The 24,518-nt window shown below is 30.7% G+C and overlaps 1 protein-coding gene across 2 annotated transcripts in view; it reads right to left on the reverse strand.

Annotated features, from left to right (window-relative positions):
- Positions 1-70: 70 nt before the first annotated feature.
- The window catches only part of LOC111705684 (probable G-protein coupled receptor frpr-1), a 30,103-nt gene continuing 5,655 nt past the window's right edge, over positions 71-24,518 (reverse strand). Inside the window, exons 4-19 of one of the 2 annotated variants that reach the window (XM_023478312.1) lie at positions 21,966-22,036; positions 21,218-21,285; positions 17,520-17,608; positions 16,974-17,143; positions 13,445-13,500; positions 11,638-11,688; positions 10,890-10,947; positions 10,486-10,514; positions 8,885-8,949; positions 7,040-7,071; positions 5,679-5,743; positions 3,769-3,802; positions 3,637-3,672; positions 2,019-2,067; positions 1,391-1,442; positions 71-1,298 (exon numbers count right to left, since the gene is read on the reverse strand). In XM_023478312.1, coding sequence (XP_023334080.1) covers positions 1,254-1,298; positions 1,391-1,442; positions 2,019-2,067; positions 3,637-3,672; positions 3,769-3,802; positions 5,679-5,743; positions 7,040-7,071; positions 8,885-8,949; positions 10,486-10,514; positions 10,890-10,947; positions 11,638-11,688; positions 13,445-13,500; positions 16,974-17,143; positions 17,520-17,608; positions 21,218-21,285; positions 21,966-22,036 — 970 coding nt within the window. In that variant the 3' untranslated portion in view covers positions 71-1,253. Of the gene's footprint in view, positions 1,314-1,390; positions 1,443-2,018; positions 2,068-3,636; positions 3,673-3,768; positions 3,803-5,678; positions 5,744-7,039; positions 7,072-8,884; positions 8,950-10,485; positions 10,515-10,889; positions 10,948-11,637; positions 11,689-13,444; positions 13,501-16,973; positions 17,144-17,519; positions 17,609-21,217; positions 21,286-21,965; positions 22,037-24,518 lie in introns of both variants that reach the window. The other variant, XM_023478313.1, reaches the window with a different exon arrangement.

The raw sequence follows: 24,518 nt of genomic DNA on the forward strand, positions 1-24,518 counted from the left end.
AAGAGGGGAATTTAGAGAATCTCTCGGTATGAATTTGTTCAGTCCCTTTCAGCCTGAAAATTCCACGGGCATTGCTGATCACTTCAGCTAGTGACATCTATATTTTAAAATTTACATTTACAACATATTGAATAAACAAATATAATATTTTACATGGGTTCATTAGAGAAGAAGAAGATTTCAAATTTAATTAAACGGTTTAAAAGCTGAATTTAAAAGCTGGGAGCTAAGGAGAAGGTTTAGAGGCCGAGGAGAAGGTTTAGGAGCTAAGGAGAAGGTTTAGGGGCTGAGGAGAAGGATCTAGAGTTGAAAAGAAGATTATGAGCGGATGAGAAGGTTTAGAAGCTGATGAAAAGGTTTTGGAGCTGGTGAGAAAGTTTAGGAGCTGGTGAGAAAGTTTAGGAGCCTAGCTAGTGAAAAGGTTTAGGTGCTGAGTATAAGGGTTAGAAGCTACAGAGAAGGTCAAGGAGCTAATGAGAAGGTTTGGGAGCTGGTGAGAGGGTTTAGGAGCTGATAAAATTATTTGGGAGCTAGTGAGAAGGTTGAAGAGCTGATGAAAAGGATTGGCGCTGATGAGAAGGTTCAGGGGCTGATGAGAAGGTTTAGGAGCTGATGAGAAGGTTTAGGGGCTCCTGAGAAGGTTTAGGAGCTGAAGAGAAGGTTTAGGAACTGGTGAGAAGGTTCAGAGAATGATGAGAGGGTTTAGGAGCTGATGGAAATATTTGAGAGCCAGTGAGAAGGTTTAGGAGCTAATTAGAAGATTTGGCGCTGATGAGAAGATTTATGGGCTAATAAAAAAGGTTTTGGAGCTGATGAGATGGCTTAAAAACTGCTGATAAGCTTTAGGAGCTGCTGAGAAGGTTTAGAAGCTGATGAGAATGTTAAGGAGCTGATGAAAAGATTTAGGAGCTGAGGAGAATGATTAGGAGCTAAGGTAAAGGTTTTGCAGCCGAGGAGAAGGTTCAGAAGCTGATGAGAAGGTTTAGAAGCTGATGAAAAGGTTTAGGAGCTGATGAAAAGGTTTAGAAGCTGATGAGAAGGTTTAGGAGCAGAGGAGAAGGTTCAGAAGCTGAGGAGAAGGTTTAGGAGCTGATGAAAAGGTTTAGGAGCTGATGAAAAGGTTTAGAAGCTGATGAGAAGGTTTAGGAGCTGAGGAGAAAGTTCAGAAGTTGATGAGAAGGTTTAGGAGCTGATGAGAAGGCTTAGGAGCTGATTAGAAGGTTTAGGAGCTGATGAGAAGGCTTAGGAGCTAATCAACTGGGGGTTGGCTCTGCTAAGAACAATCCGCCACTTAACCTCTATAATCAGTTTATCTTATATTTAAAACGATTAAATTTGTTTTACATATTTAAAATTATTTTCTTTTATTCTATCATATTGCTCCGAGTACCTGAACATTTTGGCAGTTTGGTACAATCATACTCTCAGGTTCAACATCCAGGCTACATCGTTAGGTATCATTTATCATACATCATGTATCATGTATCATGTATCAAGTATCATGTATCATGTATCATGTATCAAGTATCATGTATCATGTATCAAGTATCATGTATCATGTATCAAGTATCAAGTATGATGTATGAGATATCATGGTATCATGTATCATGTACCATGTATCATGTATTATGTACTTTTTCCTTTGATCTTGACTTTAACTTTGACTTTGCTCTTGACTTACTTTTGATCTTGATATTGACTGAAATGTTGATTTTCACCTTGATCTTGACTTTAACGTTAACTTTGTAATCGATCTTGACTTTAATGTTGACTTTGATCTTAATCTTGACTTTATCTCTACTTTTGACCTTGGTCTTTACTTAAACCTTGACTTTGTCCTTGATTTTGACTTAAACCTTGACTTTGATCTTGACTTTAATCTTTACTTTGATCTTGAGTTTAATCTTTGCATTGATCTTGATTTTGACTTAATCTTGACAATGACCTTAATATTGTCTTTAATCAAGATTTCAGCTTTAACCTTCCCTTTGCATTTGAATGATATCTAAAAATGTTTCCTGTGTGTAAAGAGAGTTCTGTGTTTGATAGCATAAATGTAGAAATTCACTGGGAAACATCATTCATTAGTTTTCTTAAATTTGATTAAAAATAAATAGAGCTGAAAAACTTTAGAATTGTGGATATCTAGAATAATGCTTGATCGTCCTTTTTTGCTAATCTGCAGATTATTTTAATTATCATTTGATATCCGGTAAAGTGCATAAAACTAAACCAATCAGAGAGAGAGTCGTTTGTAGAAACAGCCAATCAGACGCCTGGAAATTTAGGTACAATCAATGAAGGAACTTTCCCGCACTCTCATTGGACGGAATCCAGTAGGGATATCCAAAAAATGAGGATTTAGCAGAATATCAAAAGTGTCCACAATGAATACAGAAAGTTAGCTATCGAGATATAGGGTATACAATTTTCAAGTTTTCAGCTCTGAACGGTTTATCAACATTGAATGATTGATTGATCTTTCCTTTTCTGAGGTTGTAATTTCTTTAATTTGACTTAGAACAATATAAAGTGATAGAGATTAAAGAGTAAAAACCTAATAAATTTTTTGACAATCTTATCTTGATATATTTTCCCAATTTTCCTCCATTTTTGGCACAAAAATAACAATGATTTTTTCTTTGGAGAAAAAACCCAAGCAATAGCGGTTGAACAAAATTTCGATAGTGGGTACACATCTCAGACTCTTTGCAGTTTAGAATTAAAAATAAAAAATTTATACAATTTTTTTAGTTTCAACCGCTGAAATTACAAATTTTTGTTTAATTACTTTACCTTTAATTCTGATTCCTTTAATTCCTTTATTTTACTTTTGATGCCATTCAGCGGTAAAAAGTAAACAATATTTATATTCCTTTATTACAGCAATCACAAATGTTCAAAGCAAACAAATATATATAAAAACGTGAAACCCAACGGTTGAGGCCAAAAATATTCACCTAAATATCATAATTTCAGATTTTTAATCAATTATTAAGTATGGGGGAAAAAGTACCATTTCTTATTCTAAACTATATTGTGGAGTCTTAACCAAATCTCAACCGCTCGTTCAACCACTCTTTCAACCATGCTCATTCAATGCCTCGTTCAACAGCTCGTTCAACCTCTTTCTCAACCACTTGTTTAATGGCTCACTCAACTACTCGTTCAACCGCTCTCTCAACCACTTGTTCAATGGCTCGCTCAACCACTCGTTCAACCGCTCTTTCAACCTCTTGTTCAATGGCTTGTTCAACAGCTTTTTCAACCGCTCTTTTAACCACTTGTTCAACCGCTCATTCAACCGCTCATTCAATTGCTCATTCAACCGCTCTTTCAACCGCTCTTTCAACCGCTCTTTCAACCGCTCTTTCAACCATTCGTTCAATGGCTTGTTCAACCGCTCATTCAACCACTCTTTCAACCACTCATTCAACCGCTTGTTCAACCGCTTACCACTGTGTTTTTTTTTCTCCAAAGTATAATTCCATTGCAAAAACAGATGGCACAAAGAGAACGCTTTGCTATTTCTTTCAAATATTTTTCAATTGATTGTTTTCTTCCAATTTGTAGATTTTTGCCAAATATGCTTATATAGAATCTGATTCAAGTGAGATGAAAACTAATGAATGATTCCTGAAGCATTGAACGTCATACAGAAATGAGATACCCCTGAGAATAAAAATTCTAAAAAGAAATTTCCAAAACTTAGAAAAACTTCTTTCATCCTTTTGAACAGTTTTAACAATAAAAAATTTGAATTTTTTCCTGAGAAATAGTTTAACCAAGAGGGCCATTCATCCTGCAAATAAAAATTGTTGATCATAAACATTTATCTATGAAATTCTCCCTGTTAAGGAATTGTTCAAAGATATTAGGTAACTTTGGCGCTGCCATTTATGAATAAGATAAGTCCAATTTATGAATAAGTTAAGTCTAATTTATGAATAAGATAAGTCTAATTTATCAATAAGATAAGTCCAATTTATGAATAAGATAAGTCTAATTAATTAAAATCATCTAAAGTTTGAATAATATCTCAAAAACAAAAGATATTTGCCATTTTTACTAAATGACTTTTTCCATTTCAGAAGATAATAAAAAATTTAAATACCGGAAACTTAAGTTAAAAAAGTATAAGTTATAGCAAATATTGTTACCTTTCTGCCTTTTCTGCTTTAAGGTACTATAAGGGTTGTTAATCGTTCTTGAAAACAATCGAAAAACTATTGTTTTTCGTTTCGTTTTCAAAAAATCGTTTTTGAAAACGACTTATTCGTTTTGAACATTTAGAAACCGAATAATGATCAAAATTGAAAATGACTGTTTTTACAAAAACGATAAGGGACCATTTTTTTAACGATTGTTTTTTAAAAACGATCGTTTTTTCAAAAACGATTGTTTTCAAAATTAAAATTCTAGAGATGTTGATTTTAAAACTTTGAAATATATTTTTTGCTATAAAAAAATAAGTAGGCAAAATTCTTGTGATTTTTTTCGTGAGATCTTGCTACCTAGATACACTAGAGCTTACAACCTAGATACACTAGAGCTTACAACCTAGATACACTAGAGCTTACAACCTAGATACACTAGAGCTTGCAACCTAGATACACTAGAGCTTGCAACCTAGATACACTAGAGCTTACAACCTAGATACACTAGAGCTTGTAACCTAGATACACTAGAGCTTACTATCTAGATACACTAGAGCTTGCAACCTAGATAATCTAGAGCTTGCAATCTAGATACACTCGAGCTTACAACCTAGATACACTAGAGCTTGCAACCTAGATACTCTAGAGCTTGCTACCTAGATACACTAGAGCTTGCAACCTAGATACACTAGAGCTAGTTACCTAAATACACTAGAGCTTACAACCTAGATACACTAGAGCTTGCAACCTAGGTACACAAGACCTTGCAACGTAGATACACTAGAGCTTGCAACCTAGATACACTAGAGCTAATAACCTAGATACACTAGAGCGTACAACCTAGATACACTAGAGCTTACAACCTAGATACACTAGAGTTTGCAACCTAGATACACATCAGCTTGCAACCTAGATACACTAGAGCTTGCAACCTAGATACACTAGAGCTTGCAACCTAGATACACTAGAGCTTACAACCTAGATACTCTAGATCTTACAACCTAGATACACTAGAGCTTACAACCTAGATACACTAGAGCCTGCAACGTAGATACTCTAGAGCTTACAACCTAGATACACTGAGCTTACAACCTAGATTCACTAAAGCTTGCAACCTAGATACACTAGAGCTTGATACCTAGATACACTAGAGCTTGCAACGTAGATACACTAGAGCTTACAACCTAGCTACACTAGAGCTTGCAACCTAGCTACACTAGAGCTTGCAACCTAGATACACTAGAGCTTGCTACCTAGATACACTAGAGCTTGCAACCTAGATACACTAAAGCTTGCAACCTAGATACACTAAAGCTTGCAATCTAGATACATTAGAGCTTACAACCTAGATACACTAGAGCTTGCAACCTTTAGATCACCTTAAAGAGAAAAATATATATATATAAAACATATCTCTGACAAACTATTTAGAAGGAGCAGAAAAGAGTAATTACTTCAAATCATTTTTAAATTAAAAATGATTTAAAGTTTTTTTGAAAGATTATATATATTTTATAATACCTCCTCTGCATTGTAGAGCTCAAATATATTAGGAATCCAACGAATACTGTGACATATAATGAATACTAAAAAATATATTAATTAATATTTCTTCACAGGAAATTAAAATGTATTATTTTTCAAAAAGTCTCTGGTTTTTGTGCAACATTAAACTGAGATTTGAGATTTTCAAAGATTGATGTTATTTTTTACATATCTCTAAAAAAATAAACTAAATTCCGTTCCGTTTTAAGCCCGTTTTGGGTCTGCAGTATGACAAGAAACACATGTTTTTTTGTGTTGGTGTTTCAGACATTTTGTCCACGCCTCGTGACGGTTTTCAATAAAATCTCTTATTTCTGTATTTCACCTTTTTATTGAGGAATCGTAGTCCAGGTTTTAAAAATTATCTTTTTTAAATCGATTTGTTTAGACTTTTCTAATTATCCACCAATTTATATCTTTACGGTAAGATGTACTTCATTGGGTTTTAAATCCCAAAAATGGGGGTTTATAAGTTTTTAGAAATAGATGTATAGTTTAGCTTAAAGGAACTGTGAGCGTTATTTCAATATTTATCATCATATCCTGGTTTCCTGTAATACAAAAGTGATATGCGCATTTCTACTGCAGGCAAACATGGGAATTGTTATTAATCAGATTAAGGTACCGTTGCCATCTTGGAGTCAATTGAAATAAAGTTTACGTTTTACAGTTTAATTAAACAAATATACACTTTACAGTCCCTTTAAGTAAACAAATATACACTTTACAGTCCCTTTAATTAAACAAATATACACTTTACAGTCCCTTTAATTAAACAAATATACACTTTACAGTCCCTTTAAGTAAACAAATATATACTTTACAGTCCCTTTATGTAAACAAATATACACTTTACAGTCCCTTTAAGTAAACAAATATACAATTTACAGTCCCTTTAAGTAAACAAATATATACTTAACTGTCCCTTTAAGTAAACAAATATACACTTTACAGTCCCTTTAAGTAAACAAATATATACTTTACAGTCCCTTTAAATAAACAAATATACACTTTACAGTCCCTTTAAGTAAATAAATATACACTGTACAGTCCCTTTAAGTAAACAAATATACACTTTACAGTCCCTTTAAGCAAACAAATATACACTTTACAGTCCCTTTAATTAAACAAATTTACTTTACAGTCCCTTTAAGTAAACAAATATACAGTCCCTTTAAGTAAACTTAAATATACACTTTACAGTCCCTTTAAGCAAACAAATATACACTTTACAGTCCCTTTAATTGAACAAATTTACTTTACAGTCCCTTTTATTAAACAAATATACACTTTACAGTCCCTTTAATTAAACAAATATACAAGTAAAAAAGTTTTACCAAGAACAATTAGAAGAGAAACCTGGCTCAACCTAAATATAAAAAAATTTAAAATATAAAAAAAAGTTGAAATCACTGTTAAGTTCATTTGAAGTACCTTATCAATCACAGGGCATCTAGATGAAATAGTGTACTACAGACTGAGAGTAAGGAATAGAAGGGAGATATAACTGGCGCGGTTCTTCCCTACCATATGATTATACATGCTTTGCAGACGGTACTCCATTTGTATAAGAAATATTTGTCTGATGTACAATAACCGCGCATACAATAACCTATTCTGAATATTTCTTATACAAATGGAGTACCCGTCTGCAAAGCACGCATATTCATATGGTCAGTTATATCTCACTTATTTTCCTTACTCCCTGACTACAGAGCACAAAACTTATGAAACCCGGGATCGGAATTGGATACAGCAATTTTGTAGATTTTAATATAAACGAAATATTATTTTATATGCTTAGCTTTATATTCTCTCTTTATTTTTTAATTCTTGATGTAAATCTACACACACCCCAAAAACAAAACTCGACGATACTCTTTTAAATTTCCGATTCCGACATTTTATAAGAAAACCGGATCATCCTCTTAGGTGAGATTGATGTGGAAAAATGGTGTTAACAAAAATTACATTAAAAAAATCGATTCGACAAGAAAGCTATTGAAAAAAACGACTAGGCTGGCACCATGTCACGGGCAGCCGTAGAACATTTGAATTTCCGAGCCGGGTCAACCTTTCCGGTCCCTGTTTGTACTTTGTAGTGTACCTAGCTCTATGGACAGGACTAGCCGGTGCAACAAAGTTGACGCAGTCAGACTTTATGCTTCATATAGGCTTAATTTACTTTTACTAAAGGGGCAGATTTGCGTGATGTACACCACATAGGTTAGTATTGGGTTTTCAATTGTTCTAAAGACAGATGTCGCTGAAAAAATGTCTTTGAAGGAAATATATTGAAAAGAATAAAATAAAATAAATAAAAGGATAAAATAGAAAACAATTTCTAACAACAGAGGAAATAAATCTTTGCCAAAGACCTGAAAAGGTCGAAAACATTATTTAAATTATTTGAATTATTTGAATTCTAAGAATTATTTGAATTATTTGAAATATTTGAATTCTAAGAATTATTTGAATTATTTGAATCATTTGAATTCTAAGAATTATTTGAATTCTAAGAATTATTTGAATTATTTGAATTATTTTAATTATTTGAATTATTTAAATTATTTGAATTATTTGAACTATTTGAATTATTTGAATTATTTGGAAAAACGTTGTGGATAAGGTTTAAAGTAAGCAAGTTGAGAATTTCAAATTAGGTCAAAATTCCAAATATAAAAACAAACAAAAAAGATTTTTTTTAGTTTTTCGATTAAATTTTGTAATGTCCTGGTTTTTGTTTTAAAAGCCTGAAGATTCTGAATGTTTAAAAAACGGATAATAACGATGCCCTGCTCACTATAGTTTCAGTAGAAATATATATTTCCATTTACTGATAGCGCCGATTGAAGGATTCATAACTCTGATTGGATAATGAGATAGATAGAAAGATAGATGTTACCGCCATACTATTTTTATTGGTTCAGAATAGACAACAAACACAGGACTACACCCTGATTGGATCAGGCGCGCCTAATGGACTGATATATAAATGATATTAGTGCTGATATATAAATGATATTAGTGCTGATATATAAATGATATTAGTGCTGATATATAAATGATATTAGTGCTGATATATAAATGATATCAGTGCTGATATATAAATGATATTAGAATTTATCCTAAACAAAAGAATTTGACTACTCGGGGATTTATAAAAAAAAATGTTAATATTCCTGATCTCTCGTTGATGAATAAAATTCCTTCTCTCATCCTCACAACACTGGTTCATCCGCCACATCTGAATTATTTCTCTTATAAATACTAAATGCATTGAAGAGTTCCGAGAAACAAAAAATTCCACAGATAAACAATTTTAGCCAGAAAGGTAGTTGAACTAGTTTTACTTAGTTCAGCTAGTTTCTATCTCTCTTAAAGGGACTGTAAACGTTTTTAAAAAACGAGCGGAATGTCCGATTTACAATGGAACCCTATAAACCTCTAACTAATTAACCACGATGAAGTCACGTTTGTCTAATTGAAACCTGTCGAATACTATTAATTTCCTTTAATGTTACTGTGTAACAATCGCTTTAAAAGAGAAACCACAATACAAAAATATTCATTTCAGAAAGAATAAAAGGATATTTCATTCAGATTAAAGTTTAAAGGATACCTTTGTGCATCGAATATGCCAATATCTATAAATGGAAATAGGTTACAGTTCCTTAAACATTGTTAATAAATACGTTACAGTTCCTTAAACATCGTTAATAAATACGATACAGTTCCTTAAACACCGTTAATAAATACGATACAGTTCCTTTAACATCGTTAATAAATACGTTACAGTTCATTAAACATCGTTCATAAATTCGTTACAGTTCCTTAAACATCGTTCATAAATACATTACAGTTCCTTAAACATCGTTCATTAATACGTTACAGTTCCTTAAACATCGTTCATAGATACGTTACAGTTCATTAAACATCGTTCATAAATACATTATAGTTCCTTAAACATTGTTCATGAATACCTTATAGTTCCTTAAATATCGTTCATAAATACGTTACAGTTCCTTAAACATCATTCATAAATACGTTACAGTTACTTAAACATTGTTGATAAATACGTTACAGTTCCTGAAACATTGTTGATAAATACGTTACAGTTTCTTAAACATCGTTCATAAATATGTTACAGTTCATTAAACATCGTTCATAAATACGTTACAGTTCTTAAACATTGTTCATAAATACATTACAGTTCATTTAACAATGTTGATAGATACGTTACAGTTCCTTAAATATCGTTCATAAATATGTTACAGTTCATTAAACATCGTTCATAAAAACGTTACAGTTCCTTAAACATCGTTCATAAATTGCGGATTTTATACTTATTTATGCCCAAGGTTTTAATGCAAGGAAAGTTAACTGCAGTTGCGTATACTCTGCGTACATATTGAAACCAGTTCTCTCTGGGCGGAATTTGTAAACAAGAATAGATACATCAGTGTTCGTTAAGTATCCGAGGAGGTTAAAAGCATCAAATTTTGATAAGTCACATAATAGTTTCCTCTTAATAGAATATTTCATTGATTTTTTATGTGAAAGATGGATCCCATGTCAGGCTTACATTATCACCCATTGACAGTACAATGCAGTACAAAAGATGCATACACCTCTGAAATAACTTTCCTTGCATTAACCTAGTTTATAAATATACTTATATATATGCCTTTACTTATATATACAGTATATATAAGTATAGATATATATATATGTATATATACACATATATAATTTTATTTATAAATATATATACTAAATTTACCTGTTTATAAACAGCTGTATTGAGAATGACTATAAAAGTACAACAAATTATATTATTCATGGGCAGCCGTTGTACATTTGAATTTCCGAGCCGGGTCAACCTTTCCGGACCCAGTTTGTACTGAACCTAGCTCTATGTACAGGACTAACCAGTGACACAAGGTTGACGCGGTCAGACTTTATGCTTCATATAGGTTAAATTGACTTTTACTAAAGGGGCAGAGCTGCATGTATTATACGATGACCAGTTAGAAATAAAATGAATCTTCTCAAAAAATGTTATGTGAGCTTTTTACATTGAAACATAACAAACATTTTACTTTTTCATTTATAAATCAAATTATTTTTTCAAATGATTGGTAAAAATAATTTTTTTTCATTTAAAAATGTTTTTGTTGTACATTCCTAGACATATGAGGGGAATGACTCCATGAATGAAGAGGTTTAGGTAGATAAGATAAACCTAAATATAATTGTTTATGTGCATTGGACTATACCGTACATGAGGTAATGTACAGTTGATACTAGATTTGTTCTTGAAAAAGTGTTGGGTCAACTACATACTTGGTATACTAGACAGGCTGGTACGAAAAAAGACTTTACTGGCATCCTTGCATCGGCTCGGATTGGGGTGTGGACGGGGAGTTAGAAATAGAAGGGAGATATAACTGACGCGGTTAAGAAATATTTGTCAGATGTATTTACTGCGTATACAATAACTTTTTCTGAATATTTCTTATTCAAATGAATTACCCGTCTGCAAAGCATGTATAATCATATGGTAGGGCGAACCGCGTCAGTTATATCTCCCTTCTATTCTTTACTCCCTGGGTGTGCACAATTGACGTTACGGTACACAAGTTATGTACATATTTACCTTGATATAGGTTGGGTTATGGTACATAAGTTATGTACATATTTACCTTGATATAGGTTGGGTTACGGTACATAAGTTATATACATATTTACCTTGATATAGGTTGGGTTACGGTACACAAGTTATGTACATATTTACCTTGATATAGGTTGGGTTACGGTACATAAGTTATGCACATATTTACCTTGATATAGGTTGGGTTACGGTACATAAGTTATGTACATATTTACCTTGATATAGGTTGGGTTACGGTACATAAGTTATGTACATATTTACCTTGATATAGGTTGGGTTGATTCTTAAATCAGTTGGAACTATTCTCACAGTCTGAAAAATTTAATGTCAGGTTTTTTTGAAACATTTTTTCTATATTTAGAGACAATTCTCGATTTACAAAAGTATTCTTTTAAGCCTTTTCCGATTATAAAATCAGCGATAATACTTTTTGTTTAGATTTCATAGTATTTCTATATATAAATAAACTTGTAATCTCTGCTTGTCTGTCTTATTAAATTGTCATTATTAAATATCGAAAACAAAGACGACCTTTAACTTTATTTCCAAGTTTTTTTTTACCACCCTGTGCAGTGTGTATACATGTAACCGCTTCAGGCCTACAGTAAGCATTCAATAGAAGAGAGAAAGACATCAAAACTAAACTTATTTCATTTCTAGCTTTTGTTCTCTCCTCCAATCAACAATATTTGATAAAAGGGAAAACTCAAGCTTTTATCTTGTTTTCCAACTATATATGCTTAGGATTTACCACCAGCTCAACCTAGGTTAGATTAATTAGATCAATCTTTAGTTATTTTAAATAGATAGATATATTGTAGGTATCTAGGAAGATAGAACAAGATAAAGAAAAATATAGATAAATAGAGAAAGATTTAGAAAGATAGAGAAAGATAGATAAAGTTGGAGAAAGAAAGAGAAAGATTGAGAAAGGTAGAGAAAGATAGATAAAGATAGATAGAGATAGAGAAAGATAAAGAAAGATGGGGAAAGATATAGAAAGATAGAGAAAGATAGAGAACGATAGAGATAGATAGAGAAAGATAGAGAAAGATAGAGATAGATAGAGAAAGATAGAGAAAGATAGAGATAGATAGAGAAAGATAGAGAGAGATAGAGAAAGATAGTGAAGATAGGGAAAGATGGAGACAGAAAGAGAAAAATAGAGAAAGATATAAAGAAAGAAAGAGAAAGATAGAGAAAGATATAAGGAAAGATAGAGAAAGATAGAGAAAGATAGAGAAAGATAGAGAAAGAAAGAGAAAGATAGAGAAAGATAGAGAAAGATAGAGAAAGATAAAGAAAATTAGAAGTCAGAGAAAAATAGAGATTGGGATCTGAAAGGTTGAATACAAAGAAAGTCTGCGAAAAATAAATTGGAATCCAGGAATCAATCTGGTTCCGTAATTAAACACGAGAATATCTACATTACTCACATCCGACCTGGAAACTTTTGAAAATACATAATCTAAGGACAATACTGTTGCACCGTTAAGGGAGTGTTCATATTCATATTTCATATTTTTATTCAACTACAAAGCACGAGATAATACAAATAAAAAAATCACAATTTACTATGTAGTTTGGACCCGCCTAACCAGAGTAGGTTGTTTTAATTGGTGTTCGCGAAAAATGATTGTCGAATTCAATTCGGGGCATTCCTTTGTAGTTTAAATATCATATTTTTTTGAAATTTTTGTTTTAGACAATGTATTTTGGAGGACGATAAGTTGGCCACTAGGTGTCTCTGCTCTTGATATTTTAGGGATTTCACCAATGCACTTTATCAAAAATTGTTTGATAATATCAAAAGAAACTCTCCCAAACACAAATTTGGTAATCAATATATCTTTGCAACCCATGGTGTAGACTTATACTAATGTTCTAATAGAGTTAAAAGTTTGAAAGAAAAAAAACGGTTGGAAAATGTTAACAATAAAATTATTTTTTTAAAATAATTAAATTTTTAGACTCAAGTTTTGTCTTCAAACAGTCCAGTGAACTGAGATAAAGGAGTGTGGACTATATAAAACTTCAAACAAGTAAAATTTTACCATTTTAAATTTACCTGGTTGCTCATTTGCCCCGTTCCATTCTGGAAATTCTCGACAATGTCGTCGTTTTCTTTGGAAAATTAGAATTTTCTATGTTGACGATCGGAAAATATTTAAATAATGATTTTACAGTTTAACTAACAACTGCCAAGGCATCGAATGTCGTCTTGCCAATTTTTCAAGGGGGTTTATACTATTGTACTTAAATCTCAGTAATTGTAAAAGTAAACAAATATGCTGGACATATGCGGGAACATTTTTAAAAATCCCAGTCTAATTATTCAATTAAAAAACTAATCGTCTGCAGCATTCCCATTTAAGTTGGGTTAGAAGACGACATTTTATAATTTCTTTTGATGTCTTCGAAAATCTGGGCTAAACTGTATAAAAATGTATTTTTAAATCATGAAACAGTTTGTAAATCAAGTATTTAGTAATCACAAGAGTTTTTGTAGATTTATAAGAATAAGTTCGTACCCTTGGTTTGAGAATCGAGGATGAAGGACACTTGAAATTTCCCTTTAAACTTTGTCTCCTTATTCCAATGTATTTCGTATGTAAAAGCAGACTCTTGAAAAAGTTAAGATAAAGTTTACATATTTTCAAATAGTTGTAAAAGTTTAAGCTTAACTTGAATTTCCATTGTGTATGCAAATGTAGGCGGAAACCTTGAAATATAAAACCCAAATCTAGATAAAACAATTATTTATTCTGGAAAATTTGGTTTTCTTTAGAGAAACCAGAATTTAAATATTATGTTAATGAATGTTCATCCATAAAGTTCAAAGAGAATACTTTGTGTTTTACATATCAAAGCTTGACACACGGGTTGATTTTAATTCAACAGAAAAGGATCAGACGTGATCTGGAATCTTTGAAAATTCATCCAGTGAGATGTAATCAAAGAGAATAGAATATACATTAGAGGAGAATTTAGGCAATCCCTCGGTATGAATTTTGTCAGTCCCTTTCAGCCTGAAAGGGAGTTCAAAGTGTACAAATCATGTAAATGCTCACAAATTATATGCTGTAGAGTACATTAATACATGCACTATGTTCCCTAGACTATCCATTTCAATTTCGAATTTTTTAAAGCTGTTAAATGAACTTTATAAAATGAATTATTATAAAAACATTATTTGATTTATAGTTATCACGGAAAATCATCGTTTGTAAAGTGAAAGGCATAGAGTCTATGTGAAATGATCATTGGTCAATTATGAAACCAGCCTATTTCATAATTTGGTTTTCTTTTAATATTTATTTTAGATTTTCTATAAAATAATGTTCCAGGGCCCAAAAGGTTATATAGCACAAATATGTGAAGTACACCTGCAGTATGGAAACAGTTCAACAAAATGGCCGTTTTACACTTTTTTCTAGTAAATTCCAATCTAATATATATTCTATTCTCTTTGGATGTAATCCAGTAAAATTTATTCAAACAATAATAATAAACTAAAATGTGCTTTCCTATATCTTTGCAATTTGATGGTGTAAACCTTTGATCTTAGAATATTTGATCTAACAGAATTCATGGCAAACAAAGCGATTGAAAAATTGTTGTACTTTCTTCCTTCATTTTCATTCTTTGAAATTCAAATTCTATTGAATCCAAAGAGAATAGAATATTTATTAGAGTGGAATTTACTAGAAATATATATATATTTTATTCTCTTTGATTGAATCCCTTTATTTTCTCAACAGAAGTAACACTTATAAATTCATCAACATTCCCTATATATATAATTTGCTTGTCTGTTTGTTAGTCTGTTTGTTTGTATTCAATAAACGTCAAAACTGCTGAACCCATCCGGTCCAAACTTTTTGTGGTACCTAACATGAAGGTTTCCAAATTATCAAAATTAAGCAAATTTTCCTCCAAAAAAAGTATCGATTTCCAATAAATTTTCAAAATGCAAGATATTTTTAAATGAAATCCGCGAACTTTTGTTTGTTTTTGTTTAACAATGTATACAAAGAGAAAATGTTCACAATTGAAATAGAAGTTGGGCGCGAAGAGCGCTAAAAGCCTATGTTAATATATAGACTTTGTTGGTTTGTAACCGATAAACGTTAAAACGGCTGAACCGATCAGGCCCAAATTTGTTGTGGAACCTCGCATGATCCCAGGGAAGGTTACTGAATGGTGAGAATGTAAAAAATGTCTGATTTTTCAAAATCCATGAAAAAAAATGGATAAAAGAGCAAGAATTAACATATGAGAATGAAAGACTAGCACTGAATAAAAATAAGCTTGGTAAACTCGGTTGTTTCATCTAATTGATCTCTTCTCAAAGTTTTCCCTCGCAATTTATAAGATTGATGTGATTTCTTTTGGATTGCCTAATACTTTTCTAAGCAAAGTTTGTAATTTAAAATGTTTTTAACCGCATTGTATGTTGTTTTATTGATTTAGTGGTTAATCCATGGACACCAAAGATGGCAATGCCACTCTGGGCCGTAGTAAATTTGAATTCGAACAGGACCTGCCCAGTTTGTACTAGCCTGCCAGATAACAGCGTGTACTGGCCCGATCCCATGGTACAGTACGTCGCCCTAACCAGACTAACATACGACAGGGGTCAATTTTCTTGGCATTGTCCCGTCGGAGGGCTAACTATGACAACTCCCATGGCGCGTTCAGACTTTTTACAGTACCCGGCCTAATCCTATGCCTATCTGACCGACCCCACAGGCTTAGTCCACCGTGATGCCCGATTCACAACCTTAAAAAGTTGATCACAATTAAGAATTAAGCATTCATGTTAAAATTTCAAACAATTATTATTTTCAATTGCGGGTTCTCTACAAAATTGACATGCGCATTTCTAATAAATTTATTCTTAATTTGAAGATTAATTGAAGATTTTTATCAGCAGAACCAATTTGTTTTAATTCTAACACATGCTATGTTTGCAAAAGAATGAAAGAAAGAAAAGACTAAAAAGATTAAAAAGAGTAAAAGCTATGATCAAACATAATATGTAAAAAATCGATCCTTAAAAATGCCCGTTTTGTGTATAACCTATTTCTTTTTCACAACCCCCCTAAGCTTTTTTATTAAACATTATAACATTAAGAAAAAATCTAAATTTGTATTGCCGAAAAATACTAACAATCCACCACTAGTTATGTTAAATGTAATGAAAACAATAAATTTTTAATTTACTTTTTTTCAAATGAGGGGAAATATTCCCACAACCTTTAATTTTAAAGGTTTTTAAACAGTTTTTCCTAAAACCTTTAATTTTGTATGTTATTGTTATATTTCATAAATAAATAATTACTTATTTATTACTTTTATTGAATAGATTAAGGTTTCAAGGGTTCCATTGTGAATCATTCTATTTGACTTTAAGCACTCTATTTTTTCTTCTTTAAGTAAACCTGTTTTTTCTGACGGACAATATGGCGAATATCACCCGTTAAATTCTGACAAAACACAGGAGTAAAAAAGCCAGTGTTAAAGCCATTCCGATGTATTTTTTAGTGTCAATTATTTAGAAAATAAATATTCTGTTTTCTAAGTTTCTAATGTTCCTGATGTAAGATGTAGAGATGAATTGTAGAATCCAGGAACCAGTTCTGTACAGTTGTACAGCTCCTCTGTACATAGATCATAGCTATGTACAGATAGAGTCCCGTTGTTTTCATCTATTGTACTGGCATTGTGTGCCAGGGTTGTGTTTACAATGTTTACTTTCGTGACCCTGGGCATTCGGGAGTCCATTTTAATAATGGAGACAATTTCAATTTAAAGGGAGTGTTTCTAAAAAATAAAAGATGGTATTAGTAGAGAGAAGTCGCTGAGCTGAATATGATTAGTTAAACTATTACTCTTGTACACTCCTGGACACACTAAAGAAATAGTTCAACTATTCCTACCTAATTCAACGAAACCTTTTTTTTTTAAATTGAGAGTCCATGTGTTTAACTTTGAATATGTTTTTCCAAATACATCTTGAAAAAAAGTAGAATTTTTTAAGTAATCAAAAAATATTCAAGATGGTAATGAGATACTTAACTGCAAAGTTACATAAAACATTTTATGTAATTTTGAAACTTTTTTGCTGAATAGACTCGTTCCTGAGTTCGAAGAATTTAGGAATGTTGAAAAGAATTGAGAAAATGAGGATTGGAAGAATATAAAGTTTAGCAGACCATCCGTGATAAAACTAAAATAAGAAAATTATATTTTTTAAAAACATTTTTTCGACCAACTGGTTGCGGGACCAATTTTAATGAATTCAAGGGATCTACAGTTAACCCCTAAATAAGCCATACATCGAAAGAATTCATTAAATGTTGTATTCTTCACTTTCTGATAATGGAATGTTGCAGATATTTAGTTTTATAATTAAATGATTATATGGAGCTCTTTAAAACTGTTCCCACATGTTCATGGCTATTTATTTAATTTCACAAATACTGAAATTTACGTAAAATAGTATAATACCCATTGAAAAATTGTCAAGACGGCATTTGATAAATTCTTCCGATGTATGGCTCATTTAGGGATAATGGTATAGGCTAAATCTGAATTATTTTAGGGTATTCTCAACATTTAGCGTTTTTATCCATTTCTTTATTATAGACGCTATATAATACCTTACTCTTCTTAGAGGCGGCAATTCTACTCTTTCAAAGTTTTATAAAACACCCAATTTTGTCTTAATATTAAAAATTTGTGCACATTTGAATATTTTAACTTTTATTTTTGGCCATTTGAAATATTTTATAATTAATTTTCTTTTAGTTAATGATTTATGAAATACACAAGGAAATCAAATGTTCAACACAAATTAATTGTGAATTTTTTCGTTAATTTTTCTCGAGAAACTCTCAGCGGTTTTTTAAACAATCAACTGAGAGTTAAATCATGTAAACAAAAGTTACAATGTGACTTGCTAAGGTTTTTGTCACTGGCTCTGAATGTGCATATCTGCAGAATAGTCATATACAATATTTTAGATGTATGGGGGTTGATTGCCAAAAAAACTTCTAGAAAAAATTTAAGTCCTATATAAATATAAATTAAATTAGTTTTTCGCGAACACTCTTTTTATTATAATTTGAAAACGAAATTAATTATTTTGAAATCAGATTTTTAAAGCAAAATTTAAATATTGTTTGAAACATAAAAAAAAAGTTAATTCTTTAAACTATGGTTCATTTTTGAGAAATCTGCTGTTAAAGGGACTGTTGGCTGTATTAAAGAGTGCAGATGTCCAATTCACTATGGAATTGTTAAAAATGTGGAAGACATAGTTGTTTTCCTATCTTGAAAAGTGTTAGATTGTGGAAATTTCCCTTAATTTTCCAGTGAGTGTAAATCCGCATCTCCTTTAAGCTAAGAAGAGAGGATGCCCTCTGCAGTGCAGAATTATGCAATTATGTTATAAAAAGAATATTCTCTGCCACCAATGCAGTATATACAATGCATATAATTACACTGCAGAGAGAATGTAAATTCTTAATATGAAACAATTCCAATTTAATTGGAACATTAAGTGTTAACTTATTTTTATATGTTAAATTTACTCTTGGAAAAATTAACATTGTAAATTTATGCCCTCGAGGGATTTAATGAAAATCACGCGTGTATGTGTCAGTGTAGCCATAAGTTTTTCCATTGAATCCTCAGTGGGTTTAAATGAATTGAGTCTATGCCACACACTCGAATATTCTAATCATTTTATCTTTGCAACCCGATAATATAAACCTTTGATAATTCAATCATAGAATAATAAAATATTTATTGCGAACCAAAAAATCAGTTTTTATAACGGAATGATTATTATCAATAGAAAACCCTGCAGTAACCGGTCCACAGGTTTATTTTTTCAAATTATGTTTTCCGACTAAATGCTTTTAGGTATCAAATGCAATATAAAAGGGAAAATTTCTATTCTGGTAGAAAAAAACCTTTTGCAATAAAGTTTTAGAAATTAACCGCCAATGATTCCGAGATTTGTCTAGATTTCATTGTGACGTTGCAATGAACTGAATTCAATGAAAAAATAATTATTTTTTTAATCAGATCAAGAAAAGTAAAAACATATATTTTTGCAATAACGAAGAATGTAAAGAAACCTGCATGCTTTTATCATTTTGCAAAAAAATAAATCGAGAATTAGCGAAGAAATTAATTCACTTTTAAGAAGTTTTAAGCAAATTCAAATATATATTTTTTAATTAAAAGATGTATATTTTATACTTATAGTTGATATAAACTTTGACATCATAACGTCTTATCATAAACTTTTATCGAACCATAATAATTTTCAAGATTAATAACATATTTTAAGGAACTGAATTTTGCCGCAAACTCTAATCTAATATCTTTTCTAATCTTTATATCTTTGCAACCAAATGTAGAAGACCTTTGATATTTCAAACTATGAATTCAAATAATAAAAATTTGAAATATTACAAGTTTATACACTATAAGGCTACAAAAATATGAGGATTAGAAAATGTGAGTTTGTGGCAAAAACTGAGTTTCTTCATCGTTATCTACTCATGGAAAACTGAGTTTCTTCAATGTTATCTACCCATGGAAAACTGAGTTTCTTCAATGTTATCTACATCATGGAAAACTGAGTTTCTTCAATGTTATCTACTCATGGAAAACTGAGTTTCTTCAATGTTATCTAATCATGGAAAAACTATTTCATCCATGTAACAATGCCTCATTAAAACTTTATGTGTTCAACTTATTTTCTAATCTTGAAATAAAAGTAGTTAGATTTAATGAGCGAATCATCCTTGAGGCTCTCTGCACAAATTATAGAATTTTAAGAATTTTAAGTTTTTACTCAAAAAGTAAAATGAAAAATTACTGAAAAAAAACACCAAAGGAATTGAACCTTTGCCACAAACACAAATCAAACCCCAAATAGCCTTGCAACCTGATTGCGTAAACCTTTTATATTTTAAACTTTGATTATTTGACCTAATAAGATTTATAGTATGAAATATCAAATGTCTCCGACATTGGTTTAGAAAATCAGAGTTTGTGACAAAGACTCAATTTCTTTTGCAAAAATCTAAGTTTACATCCAAAGATTAGAAAAAAACTTGTTTTGTTGAATTTAAGGATTTTAAATGTGTTTTAAAAAATTGTGAAAATCTAACTTTACTTAATGAAATTTGGTGTAACTTGTATGTGAAAAAATACAATCTTAAGAAATACACCCAACTACAAAGAAGAAATTCTTTGATTTTTCTTTCATATTTAAGTTTCGCGGGTTTCAGTAAAAATGAATGAAAACTGGAGATAACAACCTTTCTTGGAGCTGGCAAATCAGGTTTGTGCACAATGAGACAATAATTGTTAAGATATAATGTATGCAGTTTATCGTCAAACCATTTCATTCAATTCAATGCATTGCTATTTGGAATTTTAATCCTTAAAGGGACTGTACGCGTAGTTTTAAGTGATCCTCCATGCAAATATGACAATGCCTAATTTATACCCTTGAAATATTTGTTCGTTCAAGTAGGAATTTGTTAATTTTGAACTAATAATTTTCATTTGTGGTGTCTCAGCAAAAGTGATCTGCGCATTTCTTGATTAAAGAAACAATGGAGAAATTCACAGATATAAAAAATTTTCTAGTTAGAATGACGGTATCTTCCACATTTTTGGCCAGATTAATGATTCAATGGTACCGTTGTAAATCGAGCATTTCTATATTTGTATGGAGGATTACTTGAAATTACGCGTATAGTCCCTTTCAGGTCAATATTTTTAAAGTTAAGATAATATTTTAAAAACTAACCTTAAAAAACGGGTGGCAAACGGTTGTATATCGTTCAATAGCTATCGCAAGCGTCATGTAAATAGATCCTGAAATATATTAAAATAAAGAAATTGAGAAAAATTCTTTTTTGAATTATTGCACTTTTTTTAACTTTCATGCCCTGCAATAAAATTCTTTAATATCTTTCTTAAACAACTCTTTGACTTTTTTTTAAAATCATTTTAAAATAATTTTTAATGGCTTATAATACTAATGCATCATTATTTTGTCAGTTTTGACTTGATAAAATGCCTTGTTTACAGTTTACTAGTTTTTTTTAAATTCTAATTTGTTGTCAGGGCAGTCTCAGAATTAGTAATAACCAAGGTACTAATGCAAGGAAAGTTAATTGCGGTCGCGTATACTCTGCGTACAAATTGAAACCAGTTCTCTCTGGGCGGACAAGAATAGATGCATCAATGTATGTTTAGTATCCGAGGAGGAAAAAAGGATTTAATTTTGATAATTTTGAAAATTCACATAATAGTTTCCTATGACCAGAATATTTTATTGATTATTTTTGTGAAAATGGATTCCATGTCAGATTGTGACATCCGTCTTGTGTTTACTTTTCCGCCCAAAGACAGTACACTGCAGTATAAAAAAATGTGTACACCTTTGAAATAACTTTCCTTGCCTTAGTACCTTGAGAAGATGCAACTATTATTAAGAATAATACAATGAGCACCTTCTTTAAAAATGAATTAAAACAAAGTAAAAAGTTGACCTGTTAGCCCTATTTGAGCGAAGGGTAGAAAAGTTGTGACCATCCATTTGAACTCCAGTGTTCCTCCAATCCTAAAATATATATTTACAATTACTTTACAGGGAAGTTGGGGGGATTTTAATTTACCAAGGGTTCCTATGATCAATTTACCAAGGGTCCCTATAGACCAATTTACCAAGGGTTCCTATAGACCAATTTACCAAGGGTTCCTATAGACCAATTTGCCTACAAAACATCAAGAGCGCAGCGAGGGATGTTTCGTTGGCAAAATTGGTCGAGGGAACTCGTAGTCAAGTAACATTTTTAATTTCATAAAATTTTATCGTCTTTAGAGAGGAAAATGAGCGAATTTTTTCCTGAAAACTTTGCAGATTTCTTCAATGTTNTAATTTAATCTCCCTCTGTTGGGGAAATTATAGGTCAGTAATGTTGGTCATAAGGTGGTGAAATTTTTAAGTCTACAGTTTTTATTTGATTCTACGGTTTTTATTTGATTCTACAGTTTTTATTTGATCCTATAGTTTTTATTTGATTCTACAGTTTTTATTTGATTCTATAGTTTTTTTTGATTCTACGGTTTTTATTTGATTCTACAGTTTGTATTTGATTCTACGGTTTTTATTTGATTCTACTGTTTTTATTTTATTCTATAGTTTTTATTTGATTCTACGGTTTTTATTTGATTCTACGGTTTTCATTTGATTCTACGGTTTTTATTTGATTCTACGGTTTTCATTTGATTCTACAGTTTTTATTTGATAATACGGTTTTATTTTATTCTATAGTTTTTATTTTTGTTCTACGGTTTTTATTTGATTCTACAGTTTTTATTTGATTCTACAGTTTTCATTTGATTCTACGGTTTTCATTTGATAATACGTTTTATTTGATTCTACAGTTTTTATTTGATTCTACGGTTTTTATTTGATAAATGATAATACGGTTTTATCTTACTCTATAGTTTTTATTTGATTCTACGGTTTTATCTTATTCTATAGTTTTTGTTTGATTCTACGGTTTTATCTTATTCTATAGTTTTTATTTGATTCTACGGTTTTATCTTACTCTATAGTTTTTATTTGATTCTACGGTTTTATCTTATTCTATAGTTTTTGTTTGATTCTACGGTTTTATCTTATTTTTGATTCTACGGTTTTATCTTATTCTATAGTTTTTATTTGATTCTACGGTTTTTATTTGATTCTATAGTTTTTATTTGATTCTACAGTTGTTATTTGATTCTGTGGTTTTTATTTGATTCTACGGTTTTTATTTGATTCTACAAGTTTTATTTGATTCTACAGTTTTTATTTGATTCTATAGTTTTTTTTTGATTCTATAATTTTTATTTGATTCAATGGTTTTATCTTATTCTATAGTTTTTATTTGATTCTACAGATTTTATTTGATTCTATAGTTTTTATTTGATTCTATAATTTTTATTCTATAGTTTTTATTTGATTCTACAGATTTTATTTGATTCTATAGTTTTTATTTGATTCTATAATTTTTTTGATTCTATGTTTTTATCTTATTCTATAGTTTTTATTTGATTCTACAGATTTTATTTGATTCTATACGGGGCTTTTTATTTTCTAGTGCCATACTTTAGATTGAAATATTTGGCAACAAATTGGCAATTTCCATTTTGAAGACTCTGCAAGGAATTGAAAATATTAATGTAGAAATTGTTTTACTATTTTGAATTTTATTACTGACTGGAGGAGTTTTATTTTATTTAAATTGTAAAATCAATATATCTATAAACGTTTTCGATTCTCATCTTATTTTTTAAAACGTTTCTATGAAAACTATGAATCGGTGTGAGAAAGCACATTAAAATATTAATGTGTATTAGACAATACCTTTTTTTTTCAAAACTATTTAGATTTTTGAATTTTAAATAGGTTCTTCAAAATTATACAAAGTTTTTAAACCCTGAGAAGGATATAATAATAATAAAATATAATTTAAAACGAAATTTAACGTTAACAACAATACATTTTATAACTTTAGAAAAACTGAAATAAATAAAATAAAACTTTAAAAGCTAGGGAATTCCAAATGAGAGAATAAATATTTCAGAGAACTGGTTTTTCCTTTTAAACGGGAAAATATTCAATCATTTCCAGAGAAAAAAAGAAAAATAACGGGTAAAGAATTTCGTTTTTTTTTGTCCAAAATCTATATTTTTGATCATGTTTAAACTTACTCTGGCAATCTCCCTGCTGGTTGAATGAAGGGGGGGGGGGGCGGCAGATAAAAAGTTCTTTAAAAACAAAAGGAATTTGCTACACAAATTCTTATCTTTTTAGCGAATAGAAGGGAATACATCTTAAATTCAGTTTGTTTGCAAAAAAAGCTATAAATGAACAATGAAAAAAATAGAAGTGAATATAATAATAATGCAGCAGGCCCGTAGCTAGGACTTTCTAAAGGTGGGGGGAACAAAAGTTATAAATAGCAAAGATAGATATGTAAGGGGCACACCACATGCGAACATTTTTTTATGACCTGAAAAACTAGAGTTTTAACTTATCATACATTATAGTT

Source organism: Eurytemora carolleeae, unplaced genomic scaffold (assembly GCF_000591075.1).
Source record: "Eurytemora carolleeae unplaced genomic scaffold, Eaff_2.0 scaffold354, whole genome shotgun sequence".
Classification (NCBI taxonomy): domain Eukaryota; kingdom Metazoa; phylum Arthropoda; class Copepoda; order Calanoida; family Temoridae; genus Eurytemora; species Eurytemora carolleeae.